Consider the following 26,820-nt stretch of genomic DNA (forward strand, 5'->3'; position numbering starts at 1 on the left):
TCATCTGTGTGACCTTATCCTTTTTTTCTGTGATGGTCTGTTAAAGCTACAATGGGTCCCACAAAGCTGATAATGAGCACTCTTTGTTTACACCCATTATTGTTGGATTTCCCACCATTGCTCGATTGTGTTTTCACAACACCTGCACCACAGAGCGAAGTGTCAGTTTTTACTGCTTTAACGGGATCCTCTCTGACCCACACTGAGCCAAAATACCACCCCTGACAAGATTCACTCTGACATCTCTTTTTGTGCCAGAGTAATGCAGCCTGGATTTTGCAGCGTCTCCTTTCAACAAAGAAGACAAGGGGGAGGGTGAAAAGAAAATCTGAACTCTGCATGACCTTCCTATGAGACACCCCGCAGACAAAGCTGTAATACACAAGCACCACCTCCTCATCCATGTAGTACCAGCAGCCCTGGAGATGTGCTCATTTTTGCATGTTGAGACTCTTTAATAAAAAAAGCATTTAAGCTTTTCTGATTTTTAAAAATATTTTACATATTCAAGATTACCAGAACTATTTTTCAATAACGATTTTGAAAATATTGTGTTTAAAGAGACTAAACACATTTGTCTCTACAAGTTCATATGCAAAACATACCCTTAAAGCAAATATGCCGCATGCAAAACCAAATGTTGCATACCTTTTTTAAATATGCAAAAATGCTGTTTTTCACAAAATATTGCTGTGTTTTTACTATTTACTAAAAGGCTTCTCTTCTTCCTTTTATGGGGGACAAGAGGATGTTAACATAAAGGGAACAAACACTTTGTTTTTATTTTTCCTGTTCCCAATAAAAAAGAGAGACTAATAACAGACTCACCCAATTTAAAATCCAGGACAGTGTGTGTTGCTATAAAAAAAAAACATTGTAGAGAGACCGAGGACATAAATGGCCCAATTTCAATGATCAATTGATAAAAAAAAGTTTCCCAGGGCTCCATCTACTGGATTTGTTTTATAGATAACTGGAGAGAGATGCTTCAAATCACTGAACAAGTCAACTACTATGATCTCTTTAAATGTTTAGATCTCTGTTTTGCCTTTTTTGAAGTTGTAATCAGAAAGAAGGCTTAGATTTATGTTTAAAAGCCAGCTCTTTCATAAATATAAATGTGTTCTTAGGATTCTCTATCAACAGAAAGAAAAGCAACACATTAAAACTGAATGACTAACAGACAATCAGACAACTGAATGTGACGAAATGGGGAGTGGGTCTATTTTCTATTCCTGAACCTGTTAAACTCCACAACCCAAATTTGTTAAGTTAAAAAAATAAAATAAAATTATGGATAGATTTTGAAACGGTGATCACCACAGATAGTAAATTCCACTGTGTGACCATACAAGCAAATTCTTCTTTTTCCATTTCAATAAAAATGTATACGCTAAAAAGCTCATTTGATATTTTTAAAATAAAGGTAAATGCATTTAATTTTTTGATAACCCTGTTTGTTTAAGTATTTAAGTAATATATTAAGCTTGCATTCAAAATCTGAACACATTTTCTGATCAGAGACGTGGCTAATAAACATGGCTAATAGAAAAACATATCTTTTACAATAACATTGCAAAGACACGTGCAATGTTTAAAACATAACCATTTATCTTGGCCTGAGGGAAAACAAATGTTTCTTCTCTGCTGGACTTATTTCAATGAGTTTTCTTTGACTGGCCTGATCTGGTAACATATAATATTATTTTACTAACCAAACTAAACTTAAACCACACCACACCACACATTTCTTCTTGTTACAAAAAGATTTAAAAATATGCTGATATCATCTGTTTACTTTAAAGTTGGTCTGTAAGTGATTAAATCTAGGAATACAGCACAGTAGAAAGTAATTGTTTTCTTCAAAAATATAATGTGATGGAAGCATAAACAAAAGTAGCTCGAAATAAATCAATAAATGGACGAGTAAACAGTCTACTTTCTTATACCTCCCGTCGTCCTCATTCGGTGGCTCTGCATCATTTACATACCGGGGAGAAGAGCGATACTGGAGTATGCTCGATGCTGCGTGTCAAACGGCGCAATTTGTGGCACTTCTGGCTTGCCATACTTGGTTCATATTTCCTACTCAACACTGACAAGAGCGTGTTGTTATTAACGCTACAGATTAGCTGGTTTGAAATTATTGAGAAATGTCAACTAATCAGCTGAGCTTAGATGGAAGTCAGGCTGCGCAACCAGCAGGTACTTTATATATTTTTTCTTTGCATATTTTTGCTAACAATAGTTAACAGAGATCAGGGTAATAGATCACTTTGTCGCGTTTCCTTTGATTTAACTTGATGCATCGTGTATTAAAGAGAGGAAACTACTCCTAACCGAGTCACTCGACGACTGGAAAAAAAAAAACGAAAACACTTTCTTCTTGATTCCTATTGGCCCAGCCTCTCGACAAGCCCCGCCCGGGCTCCCGGAACAGGAACCTGTTCGTTGCTGCTGCTGACGTTGGTGCTCATCTCAGTGACGATGGCTTCTACAGATCTGTCGCTCCTGGATCTAACAGATAAGGAAACTCGGGAGAAACTGTCTTTATGGGACCGCCGTACGGATGCCACGGCCCCCCTGACCGAGAAGCAAATGGACTCTGTCCTGGAGATCCGAGCTGCGGCGGAAACGCTGTCTGTTCCCTCGGAGGTGAGAGGACACTGTGGACACAGCTAGCTGGCTAACATGGATGCTAACTTCATTTCTAAATGCTGGAGAAGTTCAATTTGCGCGTAATTTTACCTGTATGAGAAAAAAATAGTTCTCTTGTGCTTTACTGCTGCGTTCAGGTGACTTTAGCTTAGTTTTAATTAGCTAGTAGTCTGCTTTAGTTATTGTTTTCGCAGCGGGCAAAGCTTCAAGTTAGCTGAAACCTTGTTAGTGAGTGTTGTTTTGCTTTGCAGCTGCCCATTGAGGATCTGTGCAGCCTTTCATCTCGGTCCTTGCAGTCCCCATTCACAGCGACGGTGCCTGCTTCAACAGAGGACGTCCTGCTCAAAGGTTTTCAGATGCTCGAAATGGAAAATGATAGAATAGAAACTGCACAACAGGTAGGTTTAGCCACTTAAACCTACTCTGCAGAACATTGTTTATATTGTAATAAGGTGTAACATGATGCTGTTTGCTTCCTTCCAGTTCTTTGCCTGGTTTGCCAAGTTACAGACAAACATGGACTTGGATGAGAGCGCAAAGTACAGGTTCTGAAAGTTGTTTCTGTGTGCTTGTCTCTGTGTGGAGTTTTACAGAAAAGAGTACGCGAAAGAAAATTAGATATTAAAAGTGAACAAATTGTTCCCAATGAAAACATACATCATATTCACATACTTAATATTCCGGTTTATGTGTTAGAATGTTACACAGTTCAGTTTGGAGATGCACTAGTAAGAGATTTTGGTTTATTATTATTTTTTTAATGCTCTCACCTGTCAAAACCACTTTTAAGTGATTCCAATTTCTTTTAAAAAGCTATGGATTGCAACCAACTTTTTGGATATATAAAAATAAAATAGTTTTAAGAATAAAATGTCGATTGTAAAAGAAAAAAAGTTATTTTTTTCTTTCTCAGAAACAGTACAAGGTTACAGGACTGTCTGTGTGCATCATTGAAAGTATATATGCAGTACAAACCTGCAGGTTATGGAACAGAGGCATCTATTTACACTATACTGCTGAAAGTACTGGGTCACACCACTAAATCAATGATTTCCAGTGTTACAATCGCCTCCATGTCTGCAGGTGTATAAAAACTGATGTGGAGTAACTTGACTGGGCTGCACAGAGTCCTGACCTCAACCTCCCAGAACACCTTTGGAATGAATTAGAGCGGTTTGGTGCAATTATGATAATTTGATTATGAATATTTATTAAACATTATAATAAAGAATCATAATGTATAATTCCAAACCAAAAGCATCCACAACAAATGGATATTGGAAGTACACTATAGGATTGTGATTATCGGGCTACTAGCACTTATTAACTATTATAATTAATTAATTGTAATTAATAATTGCTAACCAAAATCAGCAAAAACATTTGCATATTCAAACCTGTTGTGGAATTGAGGTCATTTAGCCACTAGTAACTGTTAATAATTATAATTAATAACTGGAGTTGATTATAAAAATTATTAGCCAAAATCACACTAAATGTAACCGTATTATCAAACCATTAACCTAAAGAGTGATATTAGCACTAGCTTTATTGACATCAAATCACTTTCATATAAGTTGAACACAAACGCCTTCTGAAAACGTATCAAACAAACTATGCAGGTCCGACAAACTTTCACCAAACTAGAACGCTCACTAACTACTGAAAGGATAAAAAACATAAAAAATGCAAAACAATTGTCGATTTATAAGGAATGCACACTGGGCAGTATTGGAGAGCAAATCAGAAAGTTATGGGCGAAGATGGGAATAATCGAAGCTTTGGATTATTCTGGAATGTGGGAAGTAATAATGGACCTCCAGAGGTCTTTAGCCACGTAGATGAGTGTTTGGACTGGCGACCGCCAGCCGGGAAAAGGGGGAACCAGACCAAATTGGCGACTTTTAGCTCACAAGCAGCCTACCTCCTAGCCACTGACTAGCTGATGTCTAACTGGTTAAAACAATACCAATAAAACTCACGTGGGAAGCCGGCAGGAAACGGGGCGACAAAAAGGGATGAGATAAAAACAAAGATCAGATCCAGCAGCCCAAGGCTCCCGGGGTTACTCTAAATAACTTCAATAATCCAATTTATCGCGGCTAAAAATCGACCGGTCGAAAAAACTGATTAATTTCAAAAAATGGTGTCAACACCAACATACAATAAAACTTTGCATAGGAGTATTCAGTTTGATAGCTGTGCACATAGTTCAAAGCACATTGAATTTAAAACGGTGACAGTCCTGGATCGTCCTACTTCTTCTAACCTATGTTATCCTGCCCGGGCTATGGGAAGGATAACAAAAGAAACAAATGTAATTGAATGACATCTTCTCCTGGTCAGGAACGAGGTTGTGAGTGTTCACACGTCCGTGAAGTGGTTGTAGAAAGAGGTAATCTCCTTCTGCTGAAGGGAAAGAAATTATGAACCACGGTCAATTGACCCAGAAAGAAAACACCTGGATTACAAACTGCTATAATGAGTGACTAAAAGCTGCTTGGGTACTCAGCTAGGCTTCAAAGCTTGCCAACGGCTAAACGCAGCGCATCATCAAGCCTGTAGGGCTTTTATAATCTCTGCCGTGATGTTAGAGCTGCAATGGCTACTGGGAGATGTAGTTACAGTCCATTTCTGTGGCAAGATGGTCCAACAGCGGAGGCTGCAATTCTGTTTTTTTTTTTTTTTTTGTCTAACTATGAACGCACTCCTAAACCTGTAACATTATTAATAAAATTAATTTGTCCAGATCTGCATTGTTTTTATACTTTCATTTAGGGCTGAAACAATTAATCAGATTAATTGATTATTGAAATAATCGTCAACTAATTTAGTAATCGAATAACCGTTAACTGGAGTATACAGACTCTAAAACATGCCATTTGCTGATAGAACAACCCACTCAGAGCAGTAATCAGGCAACAGTTGTACAAAAATATAAATGTTTTGCATTTAAGATTAAAAGCATTCTTTGTCTGTAAAAATGCTCTTTCCAGAACTCGTCAAGTGGTGAAGCTTTATCTTCACCTGCCACAAATCCTGTAAAAAAAGCACCTTTTGCTATCCGATCATTAATCGATTAATCGAAAAAATAGTTGACAGATTAATCGATTAGCAAAATAATTCGTTAGTTGCAGCCCTACTCTCACTTTGGTACAATGTGTTTTCAAATTCCATAAGTAATAATTAATAATTGTAAACTGTGTTAAAAGTCAATATTGCAATTTGCTAGTAAGTGTAATCCTGTGTAACGTTGTCTTCATTTGTTCTTTGTTTTCATTTAGGAGAACCAGAGATGATCTAAACAGCTACCAAGAGCAATGTGATGCTATTCTGAAAGATGTGAATACGGCTCTTGTGCATTTGGATTCTCTTCAGAAACAGTACCTGTTTGTATCCAATAAGACCGGGGCTTTGCATGAAGCCTGTGAACAGCTGCTGAAAGAACAAGTAAGGAAAGCTCTGTGGTCATCAGTAACTCTGTAGAAGACTGTAAAGACAATATGCTGTGATGAGCTACAGTGTTACAAGGTCAGAGGACAAACAGAAAGTTTTTGGTCCGCTGTCTTGATATCTTATTTATACTGATCTGTTTTCAAAAGAAGCTACATCACCTTTCAAATACACAAACTTGTTTCTTATAGCATGAACCTATTATGAAGAACACTTTCCCTACCTTGTCTCAACTGTTTTCTGTTGCTTTTTTTTTTTTTTTTTACCTTGCAGTCAGAGCTTGTCGACCTGGCAGAGAGCATTCAGCAGAAACTGTCATATTTTAATGAGTTGGAAAACATCAACACGGTAGGCTAGCTTTCTTTTCAGCACCTTGCCAAATCAGATAAAACATGCACTGTGTCATACGGTTCATATGGTGGTTTACAAAAATAACTTGGATGTATAATATCATGTATATTAAAAAAGGGAGAATAGCCTACTACCTAGTTTAATCTCACCAACACAACTGTAACTACCATAAAAATATAAACCATGTGGACTTCCTGTTTAAATGACGTCAATCTTAATTCTTTCCTTTGCAGAAACTGAATTCTCCAACTTTATCTGTAAATAGTGAAGGTTTTATACCAATGTTGTCCAAATTGGATGACTGCATAGAATATGTTTCCTCCCACGTAAGTAACATATAATAATTTATATTTTTTAAAATCAGGAATAGAGTTAACCGTATGCTTTAAGCCATGACTGCATGTAATAAATGGTGTTTCAGTATCATTAGGTACCAGAAATCTATACTGATAGTGTTCAAGATCCATATTATAACCAGAACTTTGATGTCCTTGTAATATACTTTAACAATGTGTGTTTTTATATGATCTATGGCAATTAAGTCCAACTCTTTGTTCTTTTCTTTTTCATTACAGCCCAATTTCAAGGATTATCCAGTTTATCTGGCTAAATTTAAACAATGTCTCTCTAAAGCTATGCACTTCATGAAGGTCTACATCGTAAACACTATGCAAACTCTTACCAGCCAGTTAACAAAACGGGTAAGAAGAAACTATGAACTTAAAAGTGATCTAAGATTAGGATGTAAGTTTACTTCTTTAGCTGCAACAACATCTGTTATTTTTCTTGTAGACAGCTTTGCTATGTTTCCACAGGGTCCTAGAGTCTTTCTTTTTTGAAATTTAGATGATGAAGCCAAAACAAACAAAAAATCTTGAATAGCTGTTTATTCAGTTATGGCCATTCAAGTACAATTATACAATTATATACAGGAATTACAGTCTTTAAGAAAAATCTCCAATTTAATAATTTCATTATTAGGCCTTAAAGAGTTTTCCTATAGTTACATCTTAAAGTTGTACATATGTTCATTGACGATTTATTTATGTATTTATTGTTCTGAGATATTTTCTAGCAGCATTAATTATTGACCCAATTCTTTTTTTTTTTTTTTTTTAGATACTGTTTTTCCCCCTTTTTTATTTTTCTAAATTCTGTATTTAATTAATCCAGAAGATAAAAACAAAAAATAATTGAAGGAGGAAATTAAAAATAGTTGAAATGGATTTCATGGATGATAGTCTAATTTATTTAACTATGTAAGGTAGTTATAAATTAGGCTATTTTTTGTAACTCTTGTACGTCTTAGATTTAGGTCATTTAAAATGTCTTAAATGTACCAGTTTGGAAGCTTGCATGTGTATGTCTGTTGGCTTATTTGGGTTGCTGTTTTATCCTGGTATTGATATCTGAGATGTTTTATAATTTTAACAATGTCTTTTTATTTGTATATTTATATACACTAAAGTTGTCGCATAAATATTCACCTGTCTGCACCTGTCTTGTTAAAACTTGGCAGGTTTTCTAAATAGAAATAAAATATTTATTGCTACCAATGTTACCTCCACTTCACTCAATAATTTTGCCCTCACACATAATAAAATCACAAAAATAAAGTTAACAATAACGTTTACTGACAGCATTTAAAAAAAGATTTTGACAAATAATTCAGGTTGTTCGCTCACTGTTTTATCAAGATGGGAAAATTATGTTGTTTCATTTATTATGAACTAATGACTGTGTTTTCAATTCAGTGTTTAATTCATTCATTTATTATGGAACTTAAGAACTGTGTCTGTTTGCAGTTTGTGTCCTAAAAGGTAACACTTTTAGCAGCATCTAGTGGCTTAAATTTCACATTGCACTTAACTAAAGTTTTTCCACGTACCCTTAGAACCTCCGTCTGAGAGTAATAGAAATATGAGTCAAACAGTTTAAGCTGTGTAATATAGATGATAACTGAAGAGGGTGTTTTGCTGTTTAGATTAAGATAAATGACCTAAAATGTTCCCTACTGAAACTCACAGAAGCTGCAGGTTAAGGGTCGGCTGATTTTTGGGCTTTTGTCACAATGCCATACATGATCATGTTCACTTTTCTGTTCTCATCAGGATCCTATGGGTCTCACTAATGCAGACAACGCATTTACACTATATTATGTTAAATTTAGAGCAGCTGCACCTAAAGTTAGAGTAAGTATATTTATTTCCTGAAGATTTTCAACCATTTGTCTTGGGTGATTTTCTGTACATAAATAACAATTTCTATTCACATCTCCTCCCTTTAGTCACTGATTGAACAGATAGAGCAGCGAGCAGCGAAGATCTCAGAGTGAGTATTACCATTTTTCTTGGATAAAGCAGTGGCATTAAGCTCTGTTATAAATCTACTTTTCCTAGGACTCTAAATTGACTCCTCTGTCTCCTAACATGAGCAGGTACCAGCAGCTGTTAGATGAAATCCATCAGTGCTATCTTGACCAGAGAGAGCAGCTGCTTAGTCCCTGCATTACATCCACCAATACTGACTTGACCAAGCAAAACAGCAAAGACCACTGTGCTCTGGTAAGGCATGGCGAGCTCAGAGCCAGGGCTGCCCTTTAGTTATTGGAAGATGACATTTTAGTTTATGTAGAAAGGACAGCATGGGGCCCCTGGGACATTTTCTGGAGTGTTTGAGGAGGCACAAAGCCACGGCACTCGATAAATTAACATGACCTCAGATTTTGCACTGCAGGTGTCAACAGATTTGATCTTTTTGGTCAAGTAAATTTTCACATATTCTCGGACATATTTCATTTTTAAACTTTGAGTGAATAGACCCCTCTGCGTTGAACTGTATCAGACCTAAAGCCTGGCACACTAATAACAGGTCAAATATTTTCTCATTTGAGTTTGTTTAGAATTGTGTGCCTTTACTCGTATCATTTAATCTTTTTCACATTTTCTCATGTTGCAACAGCATATTTTTATGTATTTTATTGGAATTTCACACAGTATACTGGAGACTTGTAAAGAAAAATGGGCAAAAATTGCAGTCTCTTGATGTGCAGAGCAGGTAGAGACTTGCAACCGTATTTGCTGCCAAAGGTGGTTCTTTAAAGTTTTGACTCATGAATACAGATGCAAAGCAAACCCTTTTCATATTATATTTGTAACACATTTAAAACCATGTATCATTTTTCTTCTTCCTAACAACCATGCATTTTGTGTTGTCCAATGAATGAAATACATTGATGTTTTTGCTTGTAAAGTGGCAAAATGTAAAAAAAAATTTAATAGGGTATGCATTCTTTTGCAAGGATTTGTATTTGGAGTTTCTGAACATATGCTAAATGTGCACGTGCCTGCAGGTTCGAAGTGGCTGTGCCTTCATGGTTCATGTGTGTCAGGATGAACATCAGCTGTTTAATGAGTTCTTCTCCAAGCCTACATCTAGATTAGAGTGAGTAGTAGCCACACAAGTGAACACGTGCAACAAGCTACAGTAGAAAATGTGCAGAAACTATTTGCTTAGGGCGGAATTTCTTTAAAATCCACAGCAGACATATAAACAGAAAATAATGTTTTGATTTTTTCTTTTTTTAAATTGTGCAAATCACTGCTATAAATCTTTATCTTTGACAGCGAACTTCTGGAGAAGTTATGTGTGTCGCTATATGATGTTCTCCGGCCACTGATTATCCACATCATCCACCTTGAAACCCTGTCTGAGCTGTGCAGCATCCTTAAGAATGAGATGCTGGATGACCACGTTCAAAACAACGGTAGGTTAGAGCCGTTTCTCTTCTTAAAGCTTATCATTAGGCCACACTGTGTACATAAATGGACTTAGCTACCTGCATGTAACAGAAAATGAGACATAAACATGAGAAAAACATCACCATAAAATATATTCAAAATATGATTGAAATGTAGAGTTTTACTAGATGATCCACATTAGATTTAATACATATTGAACAAATATTAAAGCTTGCATAAATAATCTTTCTTAGTCGGCTACTGCTAATAATCAAGAACCAAACAAAACAACTGGAAATTCTGCATAAAATATCCAGATGTGGTTGGTGTGGTGATGTGCATCTGTTTAGGGGATAATGAGTTTTGCTATTTAAAATTGGTAAACAGGCAACGGCGCATGACATAACAGTAGGGCGCGTGACCCATATATGGAGACCTCCTTTACGCAGCTGTCCCGGGTTCGAGTCCTGACCCCAGTGACCTTTGCTGCATGTCTTGCCCCTCGCTCCACCCCACTTCCTGTCTTCTGACATTCAATAAATGGCAAAAATAAAGACCACAACTTGTACTCGTCGTCTTCCGCTTCATCCGGGACTGGGTTGCGGGGGCAGCAGACTCAGTAGAGACACCCAGACACCTCCTCCAGCTCTTCCGAGGTGAGCCCAAGGCCAGCCGAGACCATAATAAAGGGCCCCCGACTCCGTACTCCTGAAGCACCCCCCACAGGGCACCACGAGGGACACAGTTGAATGGCTTCTCCAGGTCCACAAAACACATGTGGACCGGTTGGGCAAACTCCCATGAATCCTCGACTACCCTGCAGAATGTCTAGGGCTGGTCCAGTGTTCCACGCCCGAGACGAAAACCACACTGCTCCTCCTGAAGCTGAGGTTTGCCTATAGGTTGGACTCTCCTCTCCAATACCCTGGCTTAGGCCTTACCAGGCAGGCTGAGGAGTGTGATCCCCCTAGAGTTAGAACACACCCTCCGGTCACCCTTCTTATGTAGGGGGACCACCACCCCAGTCTGCCAATCCAAAGGCACTGTCCCCGACCACCACACAATGTTGAAGAGGCGTGTCAACCATGACAGCCCCGCAACATCCAGAGACTTGAGGTAATCAGGCCGTATCTCATCCACCTCCGAAGCCTCGCCACTGTGGAGCTTTGTAACCATCTCGGTGACTTCAGCCTGGGTAATGAAAGAGTCCAACCCCAAGTCCCCAGCCTCTGCTTCCACCTGGGAATCCGTGACGGCAGGATCGAGGAGATCCTCAAAGTACACCTTCCACCACCCGATAATGTCCCCAGTTGAGGTCAGCAGCTCCCCAACCCCACTGTAAACAGTGTTGGCGAAGCACTGCTTCCCCCTCCTGAGGCACCGGACGGTTTGCCAGAATCGGTTCAAGGCCAACTGGTAGTCTTTCTCCATGGCCTCACTGAACTCCTTCCAGGCCCGAGTTTTTGCCTCTGCCACAGCAGCCTTGGCCACGGCACGCTTGGCCTCACAATACCTGTCAGCCGCCTCAGGAGTCCCACAAGCCAACCACAGCTGATAGGACTCCTTCTTCAGTACGACAGCACCCCTTACTGCCAGTGTCCACCACCGGGTTCGGGGGATTGCCACTGTGACAGGCACCACAGACCTTACGGCCACAGCTACGGGCAGCAGCAATGACAATAGATGGGGAGAACATGGTCCACTCAGACTCTATGTCTCTAATATCCCCCGGAATCTGGTCAAAGCTCTGCCGGAGGTGGTAGTTGAATACATCTCTGGCCGAGGGCTATGCCAGTCGTTGCCGGCAGACCCTTACTATGCGCTTGGGCCTGCCAAGTCTGTCCGGCTTTCTCCTCTTCCAGCGTATCCAAGTCACCACCAGGTGGTGATCAGTGGACAGCTCAGCCCCCCTCTTCACCCGAATGTCAAAAACATGCGGATGAAGGTCTGACGACACGACAACAAAGTCTGCCTAGGGTGTCCTGGTGCCAAATGCACTGATGAACACCTTTATGCTTGAACATGGTGTTCATTATGGACAATCCATGACTAGCACAGAAGTCCAATAACAAAACACCGCTTGGATTCAGATCGGGGAGTCCATTCCTCCCGATCACGCATTTACAGGTGTCACTGTTTTTTCCCATCTGGGCGTCCCCAGGCTCCAGTTGTGGTTGTGGTGGGCCCACTGGGGGATGGCCTCGCGTCTCTCGTTCGGGCTTCGCCCAGCCGGGTCCCGCGAGGAGCAACCCAGCCACCAGGTGCTCTCCGACGAGTCCCGACCCCAGCCCTGGCTCCAGGGTGGGACCCTGGTTCTGCCGTTCCGAACGAAGTTGCCTGCCTTGATTTTGTGGTCCTCATGATGGGGTCTTGAACCGCTCTTTGTCTGACCTGTCACCTAGAGCCCGTTTGCCATGGGAGATTTTCTTCATGATTTTCTTAAGTGGGTAGGTGGTCTTGTTGGCAGGTAGAGCGCCCCTCTTGGATAATGGTAGGAGAAATGCTCTCTTTTTCAAGACATATCCTGTGGTCTGTCGATACTACAAATAAGGGTTTTGGCTATAATGACCATTCTGATACTTGGAGAACAGGGGGAACTTGCAAGGCTGAGAACACCATCCCAACAGTTAAAAATGGGGGTGGTAACATGTGGGTGTGTTCCCTACGGTAGGGATCGGTGTACTCCACAGAGCAGATGGTATAGTGCGGGAAGAACAACATATCTAGACATCTGCCAAAATATTAATCTATTAATGACCCTAAGTTTACATCAAAAAGAGAGTGGGGAAGAGATTCTTTTGATACAGTGTATGTAAATATTTAAATTTAACTGTAGTCATAGCTAAAACAATACATTTCCTTCATGATAAAGTACAGTGCTATTGCTGTCTTTTAATACCATTTTGTGGATGTTCAACCCAAAATGATTTAAATGACTCACATTTATGGGTGACTCTAATAGTTCCTCGCCATACCTCTTCATAAATTTTGTGAATAACTGTTGCTGAAACATCATCAGGAAGGAATATTATACTGCTGCTCAGGTACTTTAATCATATAATTCCCACCTCTACCTCAACACTAATTTCAACTATAAAACATCCCAGTGCTTTAGTCATGCCATTTCACTGTTTGACTTTTCACTAAAACACCATTTAAAAGCTGCAGGGAGGAGAAGTTATTTCCTCTGTAACTCGCTCCTCCAGGTTCAGCAATCCATATTTCTTCAGGTCTCGCTTAGTTAAGCCAAATTATAGGGCATATTGGATATGAGCACAAAACACAAAAATAATTATACCTCCTTGAATAATTTTTATTTTTTATTTTGTTGCAATAAAACCAGAAACTTATATGGATTTTATGTCACAGATTAACACAGTAGTAGTGTATAACTGTGAAGTGGAAGGAAAAGGATGCCGGAGATTTGTGTTGTTGTACTGTTGAGTCTTTATGCAGACGAGCTTTAAAAACCAATGCAATATCACCATTATAGAATGGTCTAAAAAACCTCTGAGCGTCAAACATTTTTAAATGTTGTCAAAATTGTGTCTTGTTTTAAAATAAAATAGGTTTGGTTTCACCTCCTTTGTGTGTATTTTTCCATACCCGTTCACTTGACCTGTCAAGGACCTGCAGATCTGAATTACAAGCTAAAGTCTGTTCCATTTTTAGTTAAAGTGAAAGTTAAAAAGAAGTGAGGTATTCAGCCAACCCGCGTCAATACTTTTTAGAACCACTTTCTCTGGCAGTCGCAGCTGCAAGCCTTTCGAGTCTGTAGCATCTTTGCAAATCTAGACTGCAACTTTTGTCCTTTTCTTCTTTGTAAAACCGCTCAATTCAGTTTAAAAATACTTTTTTAATCCCAGAGGAAAAATTAGACATGACTCAAACTATCCAAGTTTCCTCAGAGTCAGGAAGGATCTCCTGTAGTGGGCTGTATTACAATGGATCTGAAGAACCCTCTAATAAGTGGCCATGGGTATTTATTGATAAATTAATGATTCTTAGTAAGAACACAGACAGATGCAGAATAAGCAGGCCCAGCTGCGTAGGTTCTCAATACTACTTATATTTCAACACAATCATGCAGAGCAAATAAAACAACAACCTGGAGGCCTGATAGCGCCCCAGCTGTTTAAGAACAACAAACAAGCACACACGGGTGCGGCGCTGATGGTGTAGGGGTTAAGCCCGCGACCATATGCAGAGGCTACAGTCCTCGAAGCGGCTGTCCCGGGTTCAAGTCCCAGACCCGGCAATATTTGCCGAATGTCTCCCCCTATCTCTACCCCTCTTTCCTGTCTACCTACTGTCAAAAATAATTTATAAATAAAGGCCACTGGTGCCAAAAACAATATCTTAAAAAAAAAAAAAAACAAGCAAACACAATGGCATAAACAATGTCTGAATTGCTCCATCCTAATCTACTTATCTCTGTCCAGACACAAAACCTCTTACTCTAGACTGTTCTCGGATAGCGGTCGAAGCTCTGGTCCGATCGGGTCAGAGAAACGTTGCAGCCACTCTCAGGGTCTATGCTCAGATTTTCCTCTTGCAGGAACTCAGACAGCTGGGTACACAAGGCTAGTCTTAGTTTTGGTGTAATAAAGTGTGTGTGTTTGTGGTTTCGTTTTCATGTATCTGGATGATCAAGTAGTGAAGGAACTGTGTTTTATTTGGTTTCTGTAAAGAATGTTCTGCTACTATTTTTTTTTTTTGTATGAAAAGTACTTCCACAATTAATTGATTTTCTAATGATTCAGGTGCATTTAGCTCCCTGTCTTGCTGAGGAAAGCATCTCCACAACATGAATCTGTCACTACTAAGTGAATTTTAGTTTCCCACAAGACATAATGTTATGCCTGTAGGCCAGAAAGTGAAGTTTGGGTATTAATATGTGGCTTTTTTAAGGTAGTTGGTTGCACTGGGTCTTATTTAAGGCTATCAGAGTACAGGGGACACATTTTTTATTGTTTGTAAGTTGTTGCATTATTTTCTTTCCATTTCACAGTGATGCAACACTTTGTGTTGGCTTGTTGCATGAATGTGACAAATTGTCAGCAGAAATAAAATTTACATCTTCTACATTTTTACTAAAACAGTGTTGCGTCTGGTGCACCCTCTAACTCTGAGTCTGGCAGCATTTTTTATTTTTTGGTTTTCTTGCGCACATTGAACCTAACTGAGAGATAGAACCAAAGGGCTCATTTTGTTTCATGAACTGTTTCATCCCTAGGAGATTTCAGTCTAAGTAAATGATGCTGCCATTAAAAGTCATTACGGCTGTACAGATTGAAAAAGAGGGTGACTGTTTTAACCAGCTCAATGTCTTCTTGTAGCATCCTGTCAGACTGGCATGCATCTAACCTAAACAAATGTAGCTACATTTTTGCTGAGGATAAAGACTGTAATACCTAATTGCTCATTTCATTTTATGCATTTGCTCTGTCAACACTTTGATCAAATAAAATACCTCTGTGGAAGAGGAATCTAAATGATGAGATTTAGGTTTATCAGGTTTTCTCATACTGCTGTCACAATTATCAGTATTCTGCCTGCAGCTATTTTCTCGGTTTTCAAAGCTCTGTGAGTCTGTGTTGACACGGTTTAATGGTTATACCCACATCTTTAAAATATTCCTTCTTCTTTGTGTGTTGCAGCAAATTCAGTAAAAGTGACGGTTTTTAAACGTTTGCTTCATTATGAAGCACTTAAGGTACTGAGAGGAACGTGGTTTAAAAAGGATATTGTTTGTATTGTAGTTTTTCTAGAAAATATTTGCTGTATTTATACCAGAGCAGAATGATATGATGCAATGCAAAACCTGCAAAGCACTGTGACATCTCTGCTTCTTTCACCCAGCTGTTTTCATAAATGTTAATGACTACATTTCTTATGATCATTGTTAGCTGAAAAGGTTGAAATGATATAATAAATTCCTGAATGCATTGAGGTAAATCCTGCTCACCTGCTGTGAGCTCAGCATCAACCAGAGAAAAGACTAAAACAAACTCTGTTATCAGAGAGAGGGGAGAAAGTTAAACATTGGTCAGATAAAATATTTAATAGCTACAAGTAGCTGAAAATCTCTAAAACCCTGAAATCCCACAGAAGTTTAAAAAAAATCCTTGATAAAGAAAAACACTTTCATAACATTCAAGTAAGTCTAGAAGACTCTTGAGGAGGTAGGTACATCTTCTCCAAAAATAGTTTTTCAAAAAACATTCACAGGATTGACTGAATGACACAATATATTTAAATAAACCAGGATTGGAATAATGAAAATATGTTAATTTAACAAAAGTACACGCTAATTCTGGCGGGGGTGGGTACATTTTACTAACTGTCCCCACGTGCTTGTTCAAGTGCAAAAATTGCTGCAAAGTGAGAGACTTGATGCTGTGGTCGGTGCTTCCTTGGATAACTTTACCATCTCAGTGTTGTGCCAGTTCATCCTTATCAAGAACGTGATCCAAGTTCAGTTTACACTGTTCAGTACCTAAATATTCTGAACTAAGTTCTCAGTCAAAAAATAAACAGGTTCTTGTTAATTTAGCAATTTGAATTTCTTACAGTCTTTGAGTAATATTTGGATCGTGACATCAATCATCAATAACCACGTTGTTTTTAAATGTCAGCATTTGCAACCTTAATTCCATCAGTTTAAATCTCTTCTGTTCTCTTTGCTCACACAAACTGCTTTCTAATGTGGCCGAACTATCACAAAGCTGCTCTCATTTACACACTTTCATACTTTTCATGTTTTAATTTCAGCCTCCCTCAAAGCGCTATGAGCTTGCTGTTCCTCTTTTAATAAAATCTTGTTTCTGTTTAAATTTGCTGACAGAATCGTCACTCCCATAATTTAAAGACAAGAGTTGTGCTTGTGTTTAGGCTATGTTTAACTCTACAATGGTCAGAGAGTCATGTTGTAAGTGACTGCCTTCATTCGTCCGATTGCGTCCTGCCTGCATCAGACTTTGTGCCTCAACAGCAGAAACTAAGTGGAGTTTAGATAGTTGGAGCACAAGCCTTCAGTTAATGTTGCATTTCAGCTAAATAGGAAGGTGTTATTGTCAGGTTCAGAGCCAGTGTTCAGGCATACATCATTAATAGGAAGTCCCCACAGAGACAGATGTGTGTGTGCACAGCAGCAGATATTTAAACTATGCACTCACACAATGACACAGCAGTCACCAATCTTTTACCTTTAAGGGTAATTTCACAGCTTTATTTCTACATAAAGAGATTGAAGACTGCCTTAAAAGCTACATTCTTTATTCACTTCCAAGTACAGCACTGTTTAAACTGTGTCATCAAGAGCTGGGCTCAGTTAAATTTGGTCATGTTAAAAACGGCAATAAATTCAAAGTTCTCCAAAAAGTTAACGCCATTCATAAACATTCATTCATCTTTTATACCACTTATTTCATAGTGGGTCAAGGGGGAGTTGGTGCCTATCTCCAGCAGTCTACGGGTTAGACGCAGGGGACACCATGGATAGGTTGCTAATCCATTGCAGGGCAACACGCAGGCATACAGGACAAACAACCATGCACACACTCATTCACACCTAAGGGCAATTTAGATAGACCAATTTTACCGAACAGTCATGTCTTTGGACTGTGGGAGGAAGCCGGAGTACCTGGTGAGAACCCACGCATGCACGGGGAGAACATGCAAACTCCATGCAGAAAGACCCCCGGCTGGGAGTCGAACATAGGACCTTCTTGCTGCACGGCAACAGTGCTACCAACTGCGCCACCGTGCAACCCACACTCATAAACATGTTCATTTAAAAAATGTCTGGGCACTACATTTCCAACTAGCATCAACCAGTCTACTGAATTCGACTGTTTTGTATTATATTAGGATCGAATTGGACTGTAACTGGATCAGAATGTGAATATATTTTTGGACTGTATTGGAATGATATGGACTCAGCTGAACTGAATATGAGCTGGTTGGATTCTCTATAATTGATGGTAATTTGGATCAGTTTGTCTTGTAAAGTTCCTTGAGATTAGGTATCATGTGAGTTGAAGCAATAGCAATTAACCTATTTGACTTTATTTATATAAGCCTGTTGTAAGCTGCATTACTAACATCTTATGGGGATCTTGACATTTTACCAGCCTGTGTAGCTGCTACTCGTCAGAGATAAAGATTGAAGCATTTTTTGAAGTTTGTTACTGTTTGATTATATATTTGGCATAATCTTTGGTCGTAAAGCTAGTAATATATACTAGCTTTACATTTTGAAGGTTTAATGTAAACCAAACCTGGCTATCATGATAGCTTGGAACATTAAATCATTCACCAAAACTGAATTAGTTGTGGTGTTGATATTGGTTTAACTGGCCTCCGTCTTCTTTAATGTAGCTGCTCAGCTGGGCGCCTTTGATGCTGTGGTGAAGCAGATGCTGGAGGATGTTCAGGAGAGGCTGGTCTACAGGACTCACATTTACATCCAGACTGATATCACAGGTTACAACCCAGCTCCAGGTGATCTAGCCTATCCTGAAAAACTGGAAATGATGGAGGTAGGCCTTGTGTTCTGAAATATGGCAGTGTGACTTAATGACATTAGGCTGTATTGCAACCAAACATTTTATAAATACTGTGGTCCATTTCACTTCTTCGTAATCAATATGATCTTAGAATTTAAGGAAGCAGCTTTATAAAACTCTGAAATGAGTTGGGCTGCAAAGCATTTTCAGATGAGGCAACTGTGGCTCAGTGGGAAGAGTAGTCATCTTCCGAGCTGAAAGGTTTGGGTTCGATTCCAGCCTTCTCCTGCCACAGGTCGATCTGTCCCTGGGCAAGGCACTTAACCTCAAGTTGTTTTAGATAATTTTGCCTTTTTCTCTATTGTTTTATTCATTTCTTTCAGATGCATTTCATTTAATGTCAGTTTTCAAATACCTGTAAACTCTTGTAGCTGAGGAAAATAAAACAAATTGCAACTTCTCTTTCTAGTTCTTTTTTCTTTAAAACCCTTTTAACCGTGATTTAAATAGGGAAACATTTTTGAGTGTGCGTTCATTTTGCCTTTAGCAACATGGTTGCAGGGATTTGATTAGGTTTACTGTGTTTAGCTTTTAAAAGCTGTTCCTAACTTTACAGTATTGTATTTAGTTGTAATCTGTGTGTCAACTCTCATCTTTTGCTCTTCTCGTCAACAACAGAGAATTGCTCAGAGCTTGAAGGAAGAACAGATGAAGCAGATGTCACAAGAATCCGGGTTTTCCGACGTGATGCTTGAAGACGCTGATGGAAGAAGAAACAGCAACGCAGGTCTGTCTCTTCAAGTTGTGATTTTGATTTTCTAACAACATGGATTGCTAGAACTTGCCTTATGTTGTCCTCTTGTTTTTGCACCAAAACAGGCAGCGTGGAACCATCTCGTCTGCATACATCTGTGTCTCCTGCGGATCTGCACGGCATGTGGTATCCCACTGTCAGGCGAACCCTGGTTTGTCTGTCCAAGCTCTACAGATGCATTGATGTGAGACTTCCACTTTTGTGGGAAACTAATTAAAAGTGCTGCAAAATGTGTAATGCTTACTTTTAACCCCCACCTTTTCATCTACTTGTTTTCCTACACCAAGTTTTTGTCTTTTTTTTCTAGAGAGCAGTATTTCAGGGTTTATCTCAAGAAGCCTTATCTGCCTGCATCCAGTCGCTGCTTAAAGCTTCTGATATTATCCTTAAAAACAAGGTTGGTACTTTGTGTTCAGTTTATTATGTGGTTATAAATAATAAAATAAGCTTACGAAAATACTTTTTCTTTCTGTCAACTTCTAAAGTTAGGACACAGGCTATCAAAGATTCAGACATACGCTAACTTTTAAAAGCGGGTATTTAAAAAAGCTATAACTAGTTAAAGAAAGAAATTTAAAAAGTTTCATTACTCTTAAATGTAGTTATTTTATTTCATTTTCTTTGCTTTTTTAGTTAATTTATTTATTTATTTATTTTTTGTTTAAATATGTTTTTTCATTTGTTTTTATCTTTTTACATTATAATTTTAGAGGTTTTGAGTTTATTTTTATTTTATTGACTTTATACGGCATCTTTTTCTTTTTACTTTTATTTTTTGTTTTCATTTTGACATTTGATAAATTAGTTTGTTTTTGTAATTGAATAATTTGGCCATTATGGATTTCCATAGGGTGTTCAGTTAACCTATTCTTTATTTATGGTCTTTTCTCACCTCCAAATTTGCTGTCAGTATCTAGTGCTCAGTGGCATTTCAACCTTCCACTTCAAATTAACGCAGCAGCAGTAATCTCAGGGGACATGTTCTCACCCGATGTTGTTGATCTCCCTTTTTTTCACAAGTGCTTTACTTGCTTGCTGAGCAAGACATGATTTAAGCATCCTTATTTGTCACAGTAATATTCATATTCTGGCTCTGGTTAATCAGCAGTTGATGAATAGACGCTTTCGCTTATCATCGTTGATCCTGTGTCTTATTAATTTCTCTGTAGTGTGGACAGTCTTCAGATGCCCTTTCTCTGGCAGCCTGCAGTGGGGATGTAACACTGTGCTTTCTCTTTCTACAGACCCAAATAGACGGGCAACTTTTCCTGATCAAGCACCTGCTGATAATGCGTGAACAGATTGCCCCATTTCACACTGATTTTGCCATCAAGGAAATCTCACTGGATCTAAAAAAAACGCGAGGTAAGATAATTAAAGGCAGAGGGGAACATTGGTGTTCAGCTCCATAAAGCCAGTCATTACATTGTCACGCTCATTAAGCAACTTGTGCCTATCGCATGCACCAGTGGCAACAGTTAATGTGGAAATTGTAATCCAGTAACATAATGTACATTAACCGATGCCTCTCAGGGCAAAAGTGGCTCCTATTACCCTCTCAGTTACTGACTTGTTACATTTTTCAGCACTAGATGGCACTCTAATTCTATAGCAACTCAGATTTAATCTCTCTTGCTTTGTGTTAAGATGCTGCCTTCAAAATCCTGAACCCCAAGGCTGTTCCTAAATTCTTCCGACTCAATAGTCACAATGCCATACTTGAATTCCTGTTGGAGGTAGAGTATTTTTTATGTCTCCCTTCACCTTTCATATTAAACATACTATTCACTTTATATGCTTTGATAACACCTCGCCTAAGGGAGCTCCTGTTTGATATTGCTAAACCCTTTTCTCCATGACCCCCCAGGGAACACCGGAGATAAAAGAGCACTACATTGACTCAAAGAAGGATGTGGACCGACACCTGAAGTTCAGCTGTGAGCAGTTTATCCAGCAGCAGACTCAGATCTTTGTGGGGAACCTTGAGGAGTTTCTCACCAAGGTAACAGTTGGAGTGAAAGCAGACTTCGCCTCAGGCTGAAGCAGCTCATCTTGACCTTAATTTTTTTCAGCTTTTGAATTTTCTTTTATTCATTTGTTTATTTACTTGTTAAAGAAGTTCTAAATACTTAAGTGATAAGCTTGTAAAGAATGTCCTGTTTATCAAGGATAGCTAATTCAGTTAAGTGTGAAATGTGTTTAAATGTATATTTTCTGTTTAATTAACAGTTATCCACTTTTCTATTTTTCTTTCACTTATGTCCCTCTATTTGTAAACAATAACAGATCAGATGTGCTGGCAGGTCTGCTTCTTGTCGAGCTATAATGTTTTGTTTTGACTGCGTTCAGGTTTCAGCTCTGAAAACGATGGCCGTCCAAGGTGGTCCCACGTACAGCCTGTCTCAGCAACCGTGGGCTCAGCCAGGTAAGATTTGTCTCAGGAAAACATCATTCAGCAATTCATCAAAGCCCGTATAGCAAATGCTAGAGGTTCTGCCAATGTTTTTCTTTGTCTTTCTTCAGCCTATACAATTTGTTCCCCCTCCTTTCCGCTCTCTTTTCAGCAAAGATCAACGACATTGTGACGGCCACATACCGGGTGATGAAGAGCAAGCTGCCGAGCACTTTACAGAGCATGTCCTTGTACTTGGCCAACAGAGACACAGAGTTCATCCTTTTTAAGCCTGTCCGGGTGGGTGGCAGAAAAGCAAAGGGTTGGCCTTTACTGGAAGACTTGGTTTCATTATTGTAGCAACTCAAAAAATGTATTTGTATCTACTTAGGTGATACCTTTTCTACTGTCTAGCTGCACCATGTTGTTGCAGTGCAAGTTTAATTAAATTTTTAGGTAATTATATGTTATGTCATTTACTATGTATCACCAGAGAGCTGAGGTTACAATGTTTTTGTCTGTTGCAGATGATACCACAGTACGCTCATGAGCATGAATATTTTACTTTATTGTTCAAGGATTACTTAAAAACATCAAATGATTTTAAAAAAAAAATAATACAGTTGGATGCACAAATCTGAATTTATTTGTGGATTTTCTTAAATCTACACAGAGTCAAAAATAGAGTCCCACTACTATTTAGGTAATATCCTTTATTAAGTTGAAGGTACACCACAAGCGTTTTGATGGCCCAGCAAGGTCCTTATTTAATTCTGGCTAGATATTTGAACATGCTTCCTGTTAAAAATGAAACGGCTTATTTAAACTGGTTGGTTTCAGCCTTGGCGTTTAAGCAAAGTCCGCGAAGGTTGAAACCATTCTCGAAGATTACAGTTAAGGTCAACACATCAGCGCAGTCAGACATCCGCCAAAAAATATGCCCCGTTCTTTTCCATCAGACAGTCCACCATGGCCACGTCAGGTCGCTGGCCGATCCTCTCAGGACACAGCGAACCAGCGTTCCTAGGCTGGAGTTCAGACATCTCTCCATTCTATGCTCACTTCAGCACAGTGCGTCTAAAGTGTTAAAGGCAGCAGTTGATGCATGTTAATTGCCTTTAAACTTGACTAAAATTTGCACCTGCCCACATTGACAAACTAAATGCCTTCTTTAGTAAAGTTTTATGCTCAGATTAAATACAGCTATAGCAATATTTGCCCAAATAACAAGAATTATGTTTGGGGAGTCACGGTGAGGCTTTTTTCCCTAAGAACACTACACCACCTGTGAAGCATGGTTTTGGCAGCATTGTGCCAAGAGGAACCACAAAGATGTAAACCTGTCAGGAACTGAAAGATGCTGGAACACCAGGGTTACTGTCCACAATACAATTAGTTTTACATCAGCATGGACTGATAGGGGGCAGACCAAGAAAGAAAGGGGATCAATAAAGTATCTTTGAATTTGAATTTGAATTGAATTGCTCTAAAATCGACACCTTCAATGTTATCAGAAATTTTCATTTGATCACATAACAGGTCAAGGTTTAGCAAAAAGCTTTCTGGTCTGACCAGACAAGTAGCTGTTTGAACATAGTGACAAAGGGGTCAAGGTGACCATGGTGGTGCCAGAATCGTTATATGGGATTGTTTTGATTCCAGTGAAACGGAATAATGAAGGTGCAGTACCACCTCGTAAATCTAGAATATGTTCAAAATTGAAAACCCAATTCTATTTAAAAACAAACAAAAACATTTAAGGTGTTTTCCTTACAAGCCTTGAGAAAACAGAACTGTTAAAATGGATCATTAAGAGCCCACGGATTAACATGACATTAATTCTCATGATTTGTAACCAAACTACTCACTGGCACTACATATATCTCTGTTACTGTGCAAATTTTGCCATCAGGTAAACAAACCCCTTGTAATGTTGGGTTTTATTCATGTTCGTATTTATTCATTCATTTTAGGAAATTAGCTGCTAAGATAAGAGACGTAGACAGCAGCTCTGTGTTTGCTATCTACTCTCAGGATGACTGTTTTTGTTTTAATGTGGCATGGAGATGTAGCCTCTCGCCAAAAATGTTGTCAGTGTGATTGAACTCTAATAGAGAAATATTTGTGCTGCCTGTGTACTGTTCATCAAGGTGCCAGGTGGGGCTGAATGAGAAAGAAACAAAATTCGCTGGTTGACATGGAAACAGGGATAGTAAGGGGACAGAGGCCAGATGGAAATGTGGTTTAATTTCCCTCCAGCACTCGGTAACACTCGGTAATAGGATGTAATTTTTTTTATTTTTTTTTTACACAGAATAACATCCAGCAGGTATTCCAAAGACTGCACAATTTGCTTCAGGAGGAATACAGTGGAGAAGACCTTCAAATCATCGCTTGTCCATCTGTGGAGCAGGTACAGCTCTGTGGGATTAGCACAGCCTTTAGGGGCTTTAGATATTTTAAATAATGATGCTGCAGCTTCCAAAAGTGCTTCGAGCCAACTTCAGGAAAGATACATTTAATAAAGTGCATCAGCTCAGGCACAGCAAGCGCTCATCACTTTTCATGGCTTTATTTCAGATTAACCTGCTGCTGTCTGTGAATAAGTAATGTTCGGTGAATCGATGCACCCTCTCGATGGCAACGTGAAGCCGGCGCTTCAGTCATGACCGAGAGGCTGAGTGGGCGGAGTGACCAGAAAAGAACCTGCACCTGTGCCGCCTGCTGGGACGGGATTGCTGGAAGGATGTTGGGGGGGGGGAACATAAAGTCCAAAGAATTTTCTGATGGAGGTTTTTTGGTGCTGCTGAACTCCATGAAAAGTGTAACTTTTCAGGGTCAGTTTGTTGGACAAAAATGAAAGTGTTTTAGGGTTAATTTTTCTTTTCCAGTGGTGGGTTTTTGATCACAGTTACATGTCTTAACACATGATTGGAGTTAATATAAAGATGGGATGGGGATTTAAAGATAAGGACATGATAAACTTACTAAACAGTTGGCAGGAAGCTATTGGCCAGTAAGAGGCACTAGCAGTCATATGCCCAGTTCCCTTCTTTGGTTTGGAAGGACAATGCTGCAAAAGTATTTTATTTCTTTATTATACCGTGTGAAAGTCTTTATACAGTGCCTTGCAGAAATATTTAATACTCCTTACACTTTTTCACATTTTGTCACATAGCAACTACAAACGTTAATATATTTTGTGGAGAGTTTATGTGACAGACTGACATAAGGAAGTACATGACTGTGAAGTGGAAGGAAACTGATACATGGTTTACACAATTTCTTTAAAATAAAACCCCAAAATTGTGGCATCCATTTGTATTCACTGGTAAGATAGAGAAGTTTAAAGCAGGGTTAGGTTATAAAGAAATGGGTTTGGACTTCTCACGGAGCACTGTTCTGTCCGTCAATGTAAATACCATGGTACCACTGCAAACCTACCAAGACATGGTGATCCACCTAAACTGACAGACCTGGTATGGCCATCATTAATCAGAGAAGCAGTCAAGAGGCCCATGGTGTAACTCTGGAGGAGCTGAAAAAAATCCACCACTCGGGTGAAAAATCTGTCAATAGGACAGCTATTAGTTGTGCTGTCTAGAAATCTGTCATTTATGAAAGAGTTCAAGAAGAAAGCCATAGGAAGTCCTACTTGTAGTTTGTCACGATTCCTGTGGGGGACACAGCAAACATGTTAAGATACTCTGTTTAGATGGGACCAAAATAGAACTTTTCACCTAAGTATCCTAAACACTTCATCCCTACCATGAAACATGGTGGTGGCAGCATCTTGCTGAGGGAATTCAGACATCCGTGTTTCTTTAGCATAGACAAAGAAGATGGCAAGATGGATGGAGATAAATGAGGGGTATTCCTGGAAGAAAGCCTGTTGGAGGCTGTCAGAGATTTTATTGGGGTGGCAAAGGTTCACCTTCCAGCATAATGCCGACCCTAAACATCTAGCCAGAACTATGTTCAAATGGTTCAGAACAAAGTATTTTCATGTTACTGAAACCAAATCCAATGTAGGACTGGACACCTTTTCCTTCCACTTCACAATTGAACAGAATTGTCTTGATGTATCACATAAAATCAAAATGAATGCATTGACGTTTGTGGTAGTAACATGACAAAATGTGAAGGAGATGAAGAAACATTAATCCTTTTGCAAGGCAATGTTAGTCTGTCTGTGCAGCCGAATGATGTCGTGTGCTATGGGTGACTGAGGTCTGACAGCTTTTTTCTCACTAATCAAAGCAAGTACAGCTGTTTTCATGAACCTTCTCACCCTACACTTCCATGTGAATGTTTTTGTTATTCTGTTTGCACCTTTTGTAAAAAAGATCTTGTGTTTTATACTTTTCTTCTTTTCTAACAATTGATTCAGCATTTACTTTAGCACAGTGTAAGACTTTGCTCTGAACATGAAGAATGGATGTGTCATCTGTGTACTCTTTGCTTTGTTTTGTCCCATGTAAATTGATTTGTAGAGGTCTCCTATTTATGGACATTCTTATTAAAATAGATTATTAATGTTACTTGGCTTTATTTCTAAAAAGCACTTAGTCGTTAAATTCAAATTCAAGGGACGCCGCAGCTCAAGTCGCTTCGCACAAATGAGAAAATCCTATTGAAGGACATTGTCTGCTTTGGGGGGTCTCCTTGGCAGAGTGTTGCCGTTTCACTGGCAGCTGCTGCCTTTCCATCTGCAGGATGAGGCTTTGCTGGAGCTTGACCTTCAGTGGACTGACGCTCCTTTGATAGGTGACGAGGGACTGGATGTTCTGGAGCACTGCCTTGATCTCTGCGCTCTTCTGCTTCAGATAAGTCTGAAGCGAGTCAGCCCCTGGCTCTGTTAGGTGTCTGCCTTGATTTGCCTGAAAAAGCCACAAAAAAAAA

General features: G+C 39.1%; 1 protein-coding gene across 1 annotated transcript; it reads left to right on the top strand.

Annotated features, from left to right (window-relative positions):
* The first annotated feature begins 2,418 nt into the window (after positions 1 to 2,418).
* On the top strand, positions 2,419 to 26,459 carry cog3 (component of oligomeric golgi complex 3). The gene is made up of 23 exons (XM_047371139.1): positions 2,419 to 2,655; positions 2,910 to 3,056; positions 3,142 to 3,203; positions 5,943 to 6,108; positions 6,385 to 6,459; positions 6,696 to 6,788; positions 7,038 to 7,163; positions 8,574 to 8,654; positions 8,750 to 8,793; positions 8,900 to 9,026; positions 9,815 to 9,906; positions 10,089 to 10,228; positions 18,585 to 18,745; positions 19,391 to 19,499; positions 19,592 to 19,710; positions 19,834 to 19,923; positions 20,771 to 20,891; positions 21,174 to 21,262; positions 21,394 to 21,528; positions 21,876 to 21,951; positions 22,091 to 22,218; positions 24,233 to 24,331; positions 24,499 to 26,459. Exons 1-23 carry the CDS (start codon positions 2,488 to 2,490, stop codon positions 24,526 to 24,528), a joined length of 2,478 nt encoding a protein of 825 aa, XP_047227095.1. The 5' UTR covers positions 2,419 to 2,487; the 3' UTR covers positions 24,529 to 26,459.
* Positions 26,460 to 26,820: the final 361 nt, after the last annotated feature.

Source organism: Girardinichthys multiradiatus, chromosome 7, assembly GCF_021462225.1.
Source record: "Girardinichthys multiradiatus isolate DD_20200921_A chromosome 7, DD_fGirMul_XY1, whole genome shotgun sequence".
Classification (NCBI taxonomy): domain Eukaryota; kingdom Metazoa; phylum Chordata; class Actinopteri; order Cyprinodontiformes; family Goodeidae; genus Girardinichthys; species Girardinichthys multiradiatus.

Bases quoted from the DNA above. Each gene is read 5' to 3' on its own strand.
- cog3 (XM_047371139.1), top strand. From the start codon at position 2,488: ATGGCTTCTACAGATCTGTCGCTCCTGGATCTAACAGATAAGGAAACT. The intron at 7,164-8,573 runs GTAAGAAGAAAC...TGTTCTCATCAG, and splicing joins CCAGCCAGTTAACAAAACGG to GATCCTATGGGTCTCACTAA. The intron at 9,027-9,814 runs GTAAGGCATGGC...ACGTGCCTGCAG, and splicing joins GCAAAGACCACTGTGCTCTG to GTTCGAAGTGGCTGTGCCTT.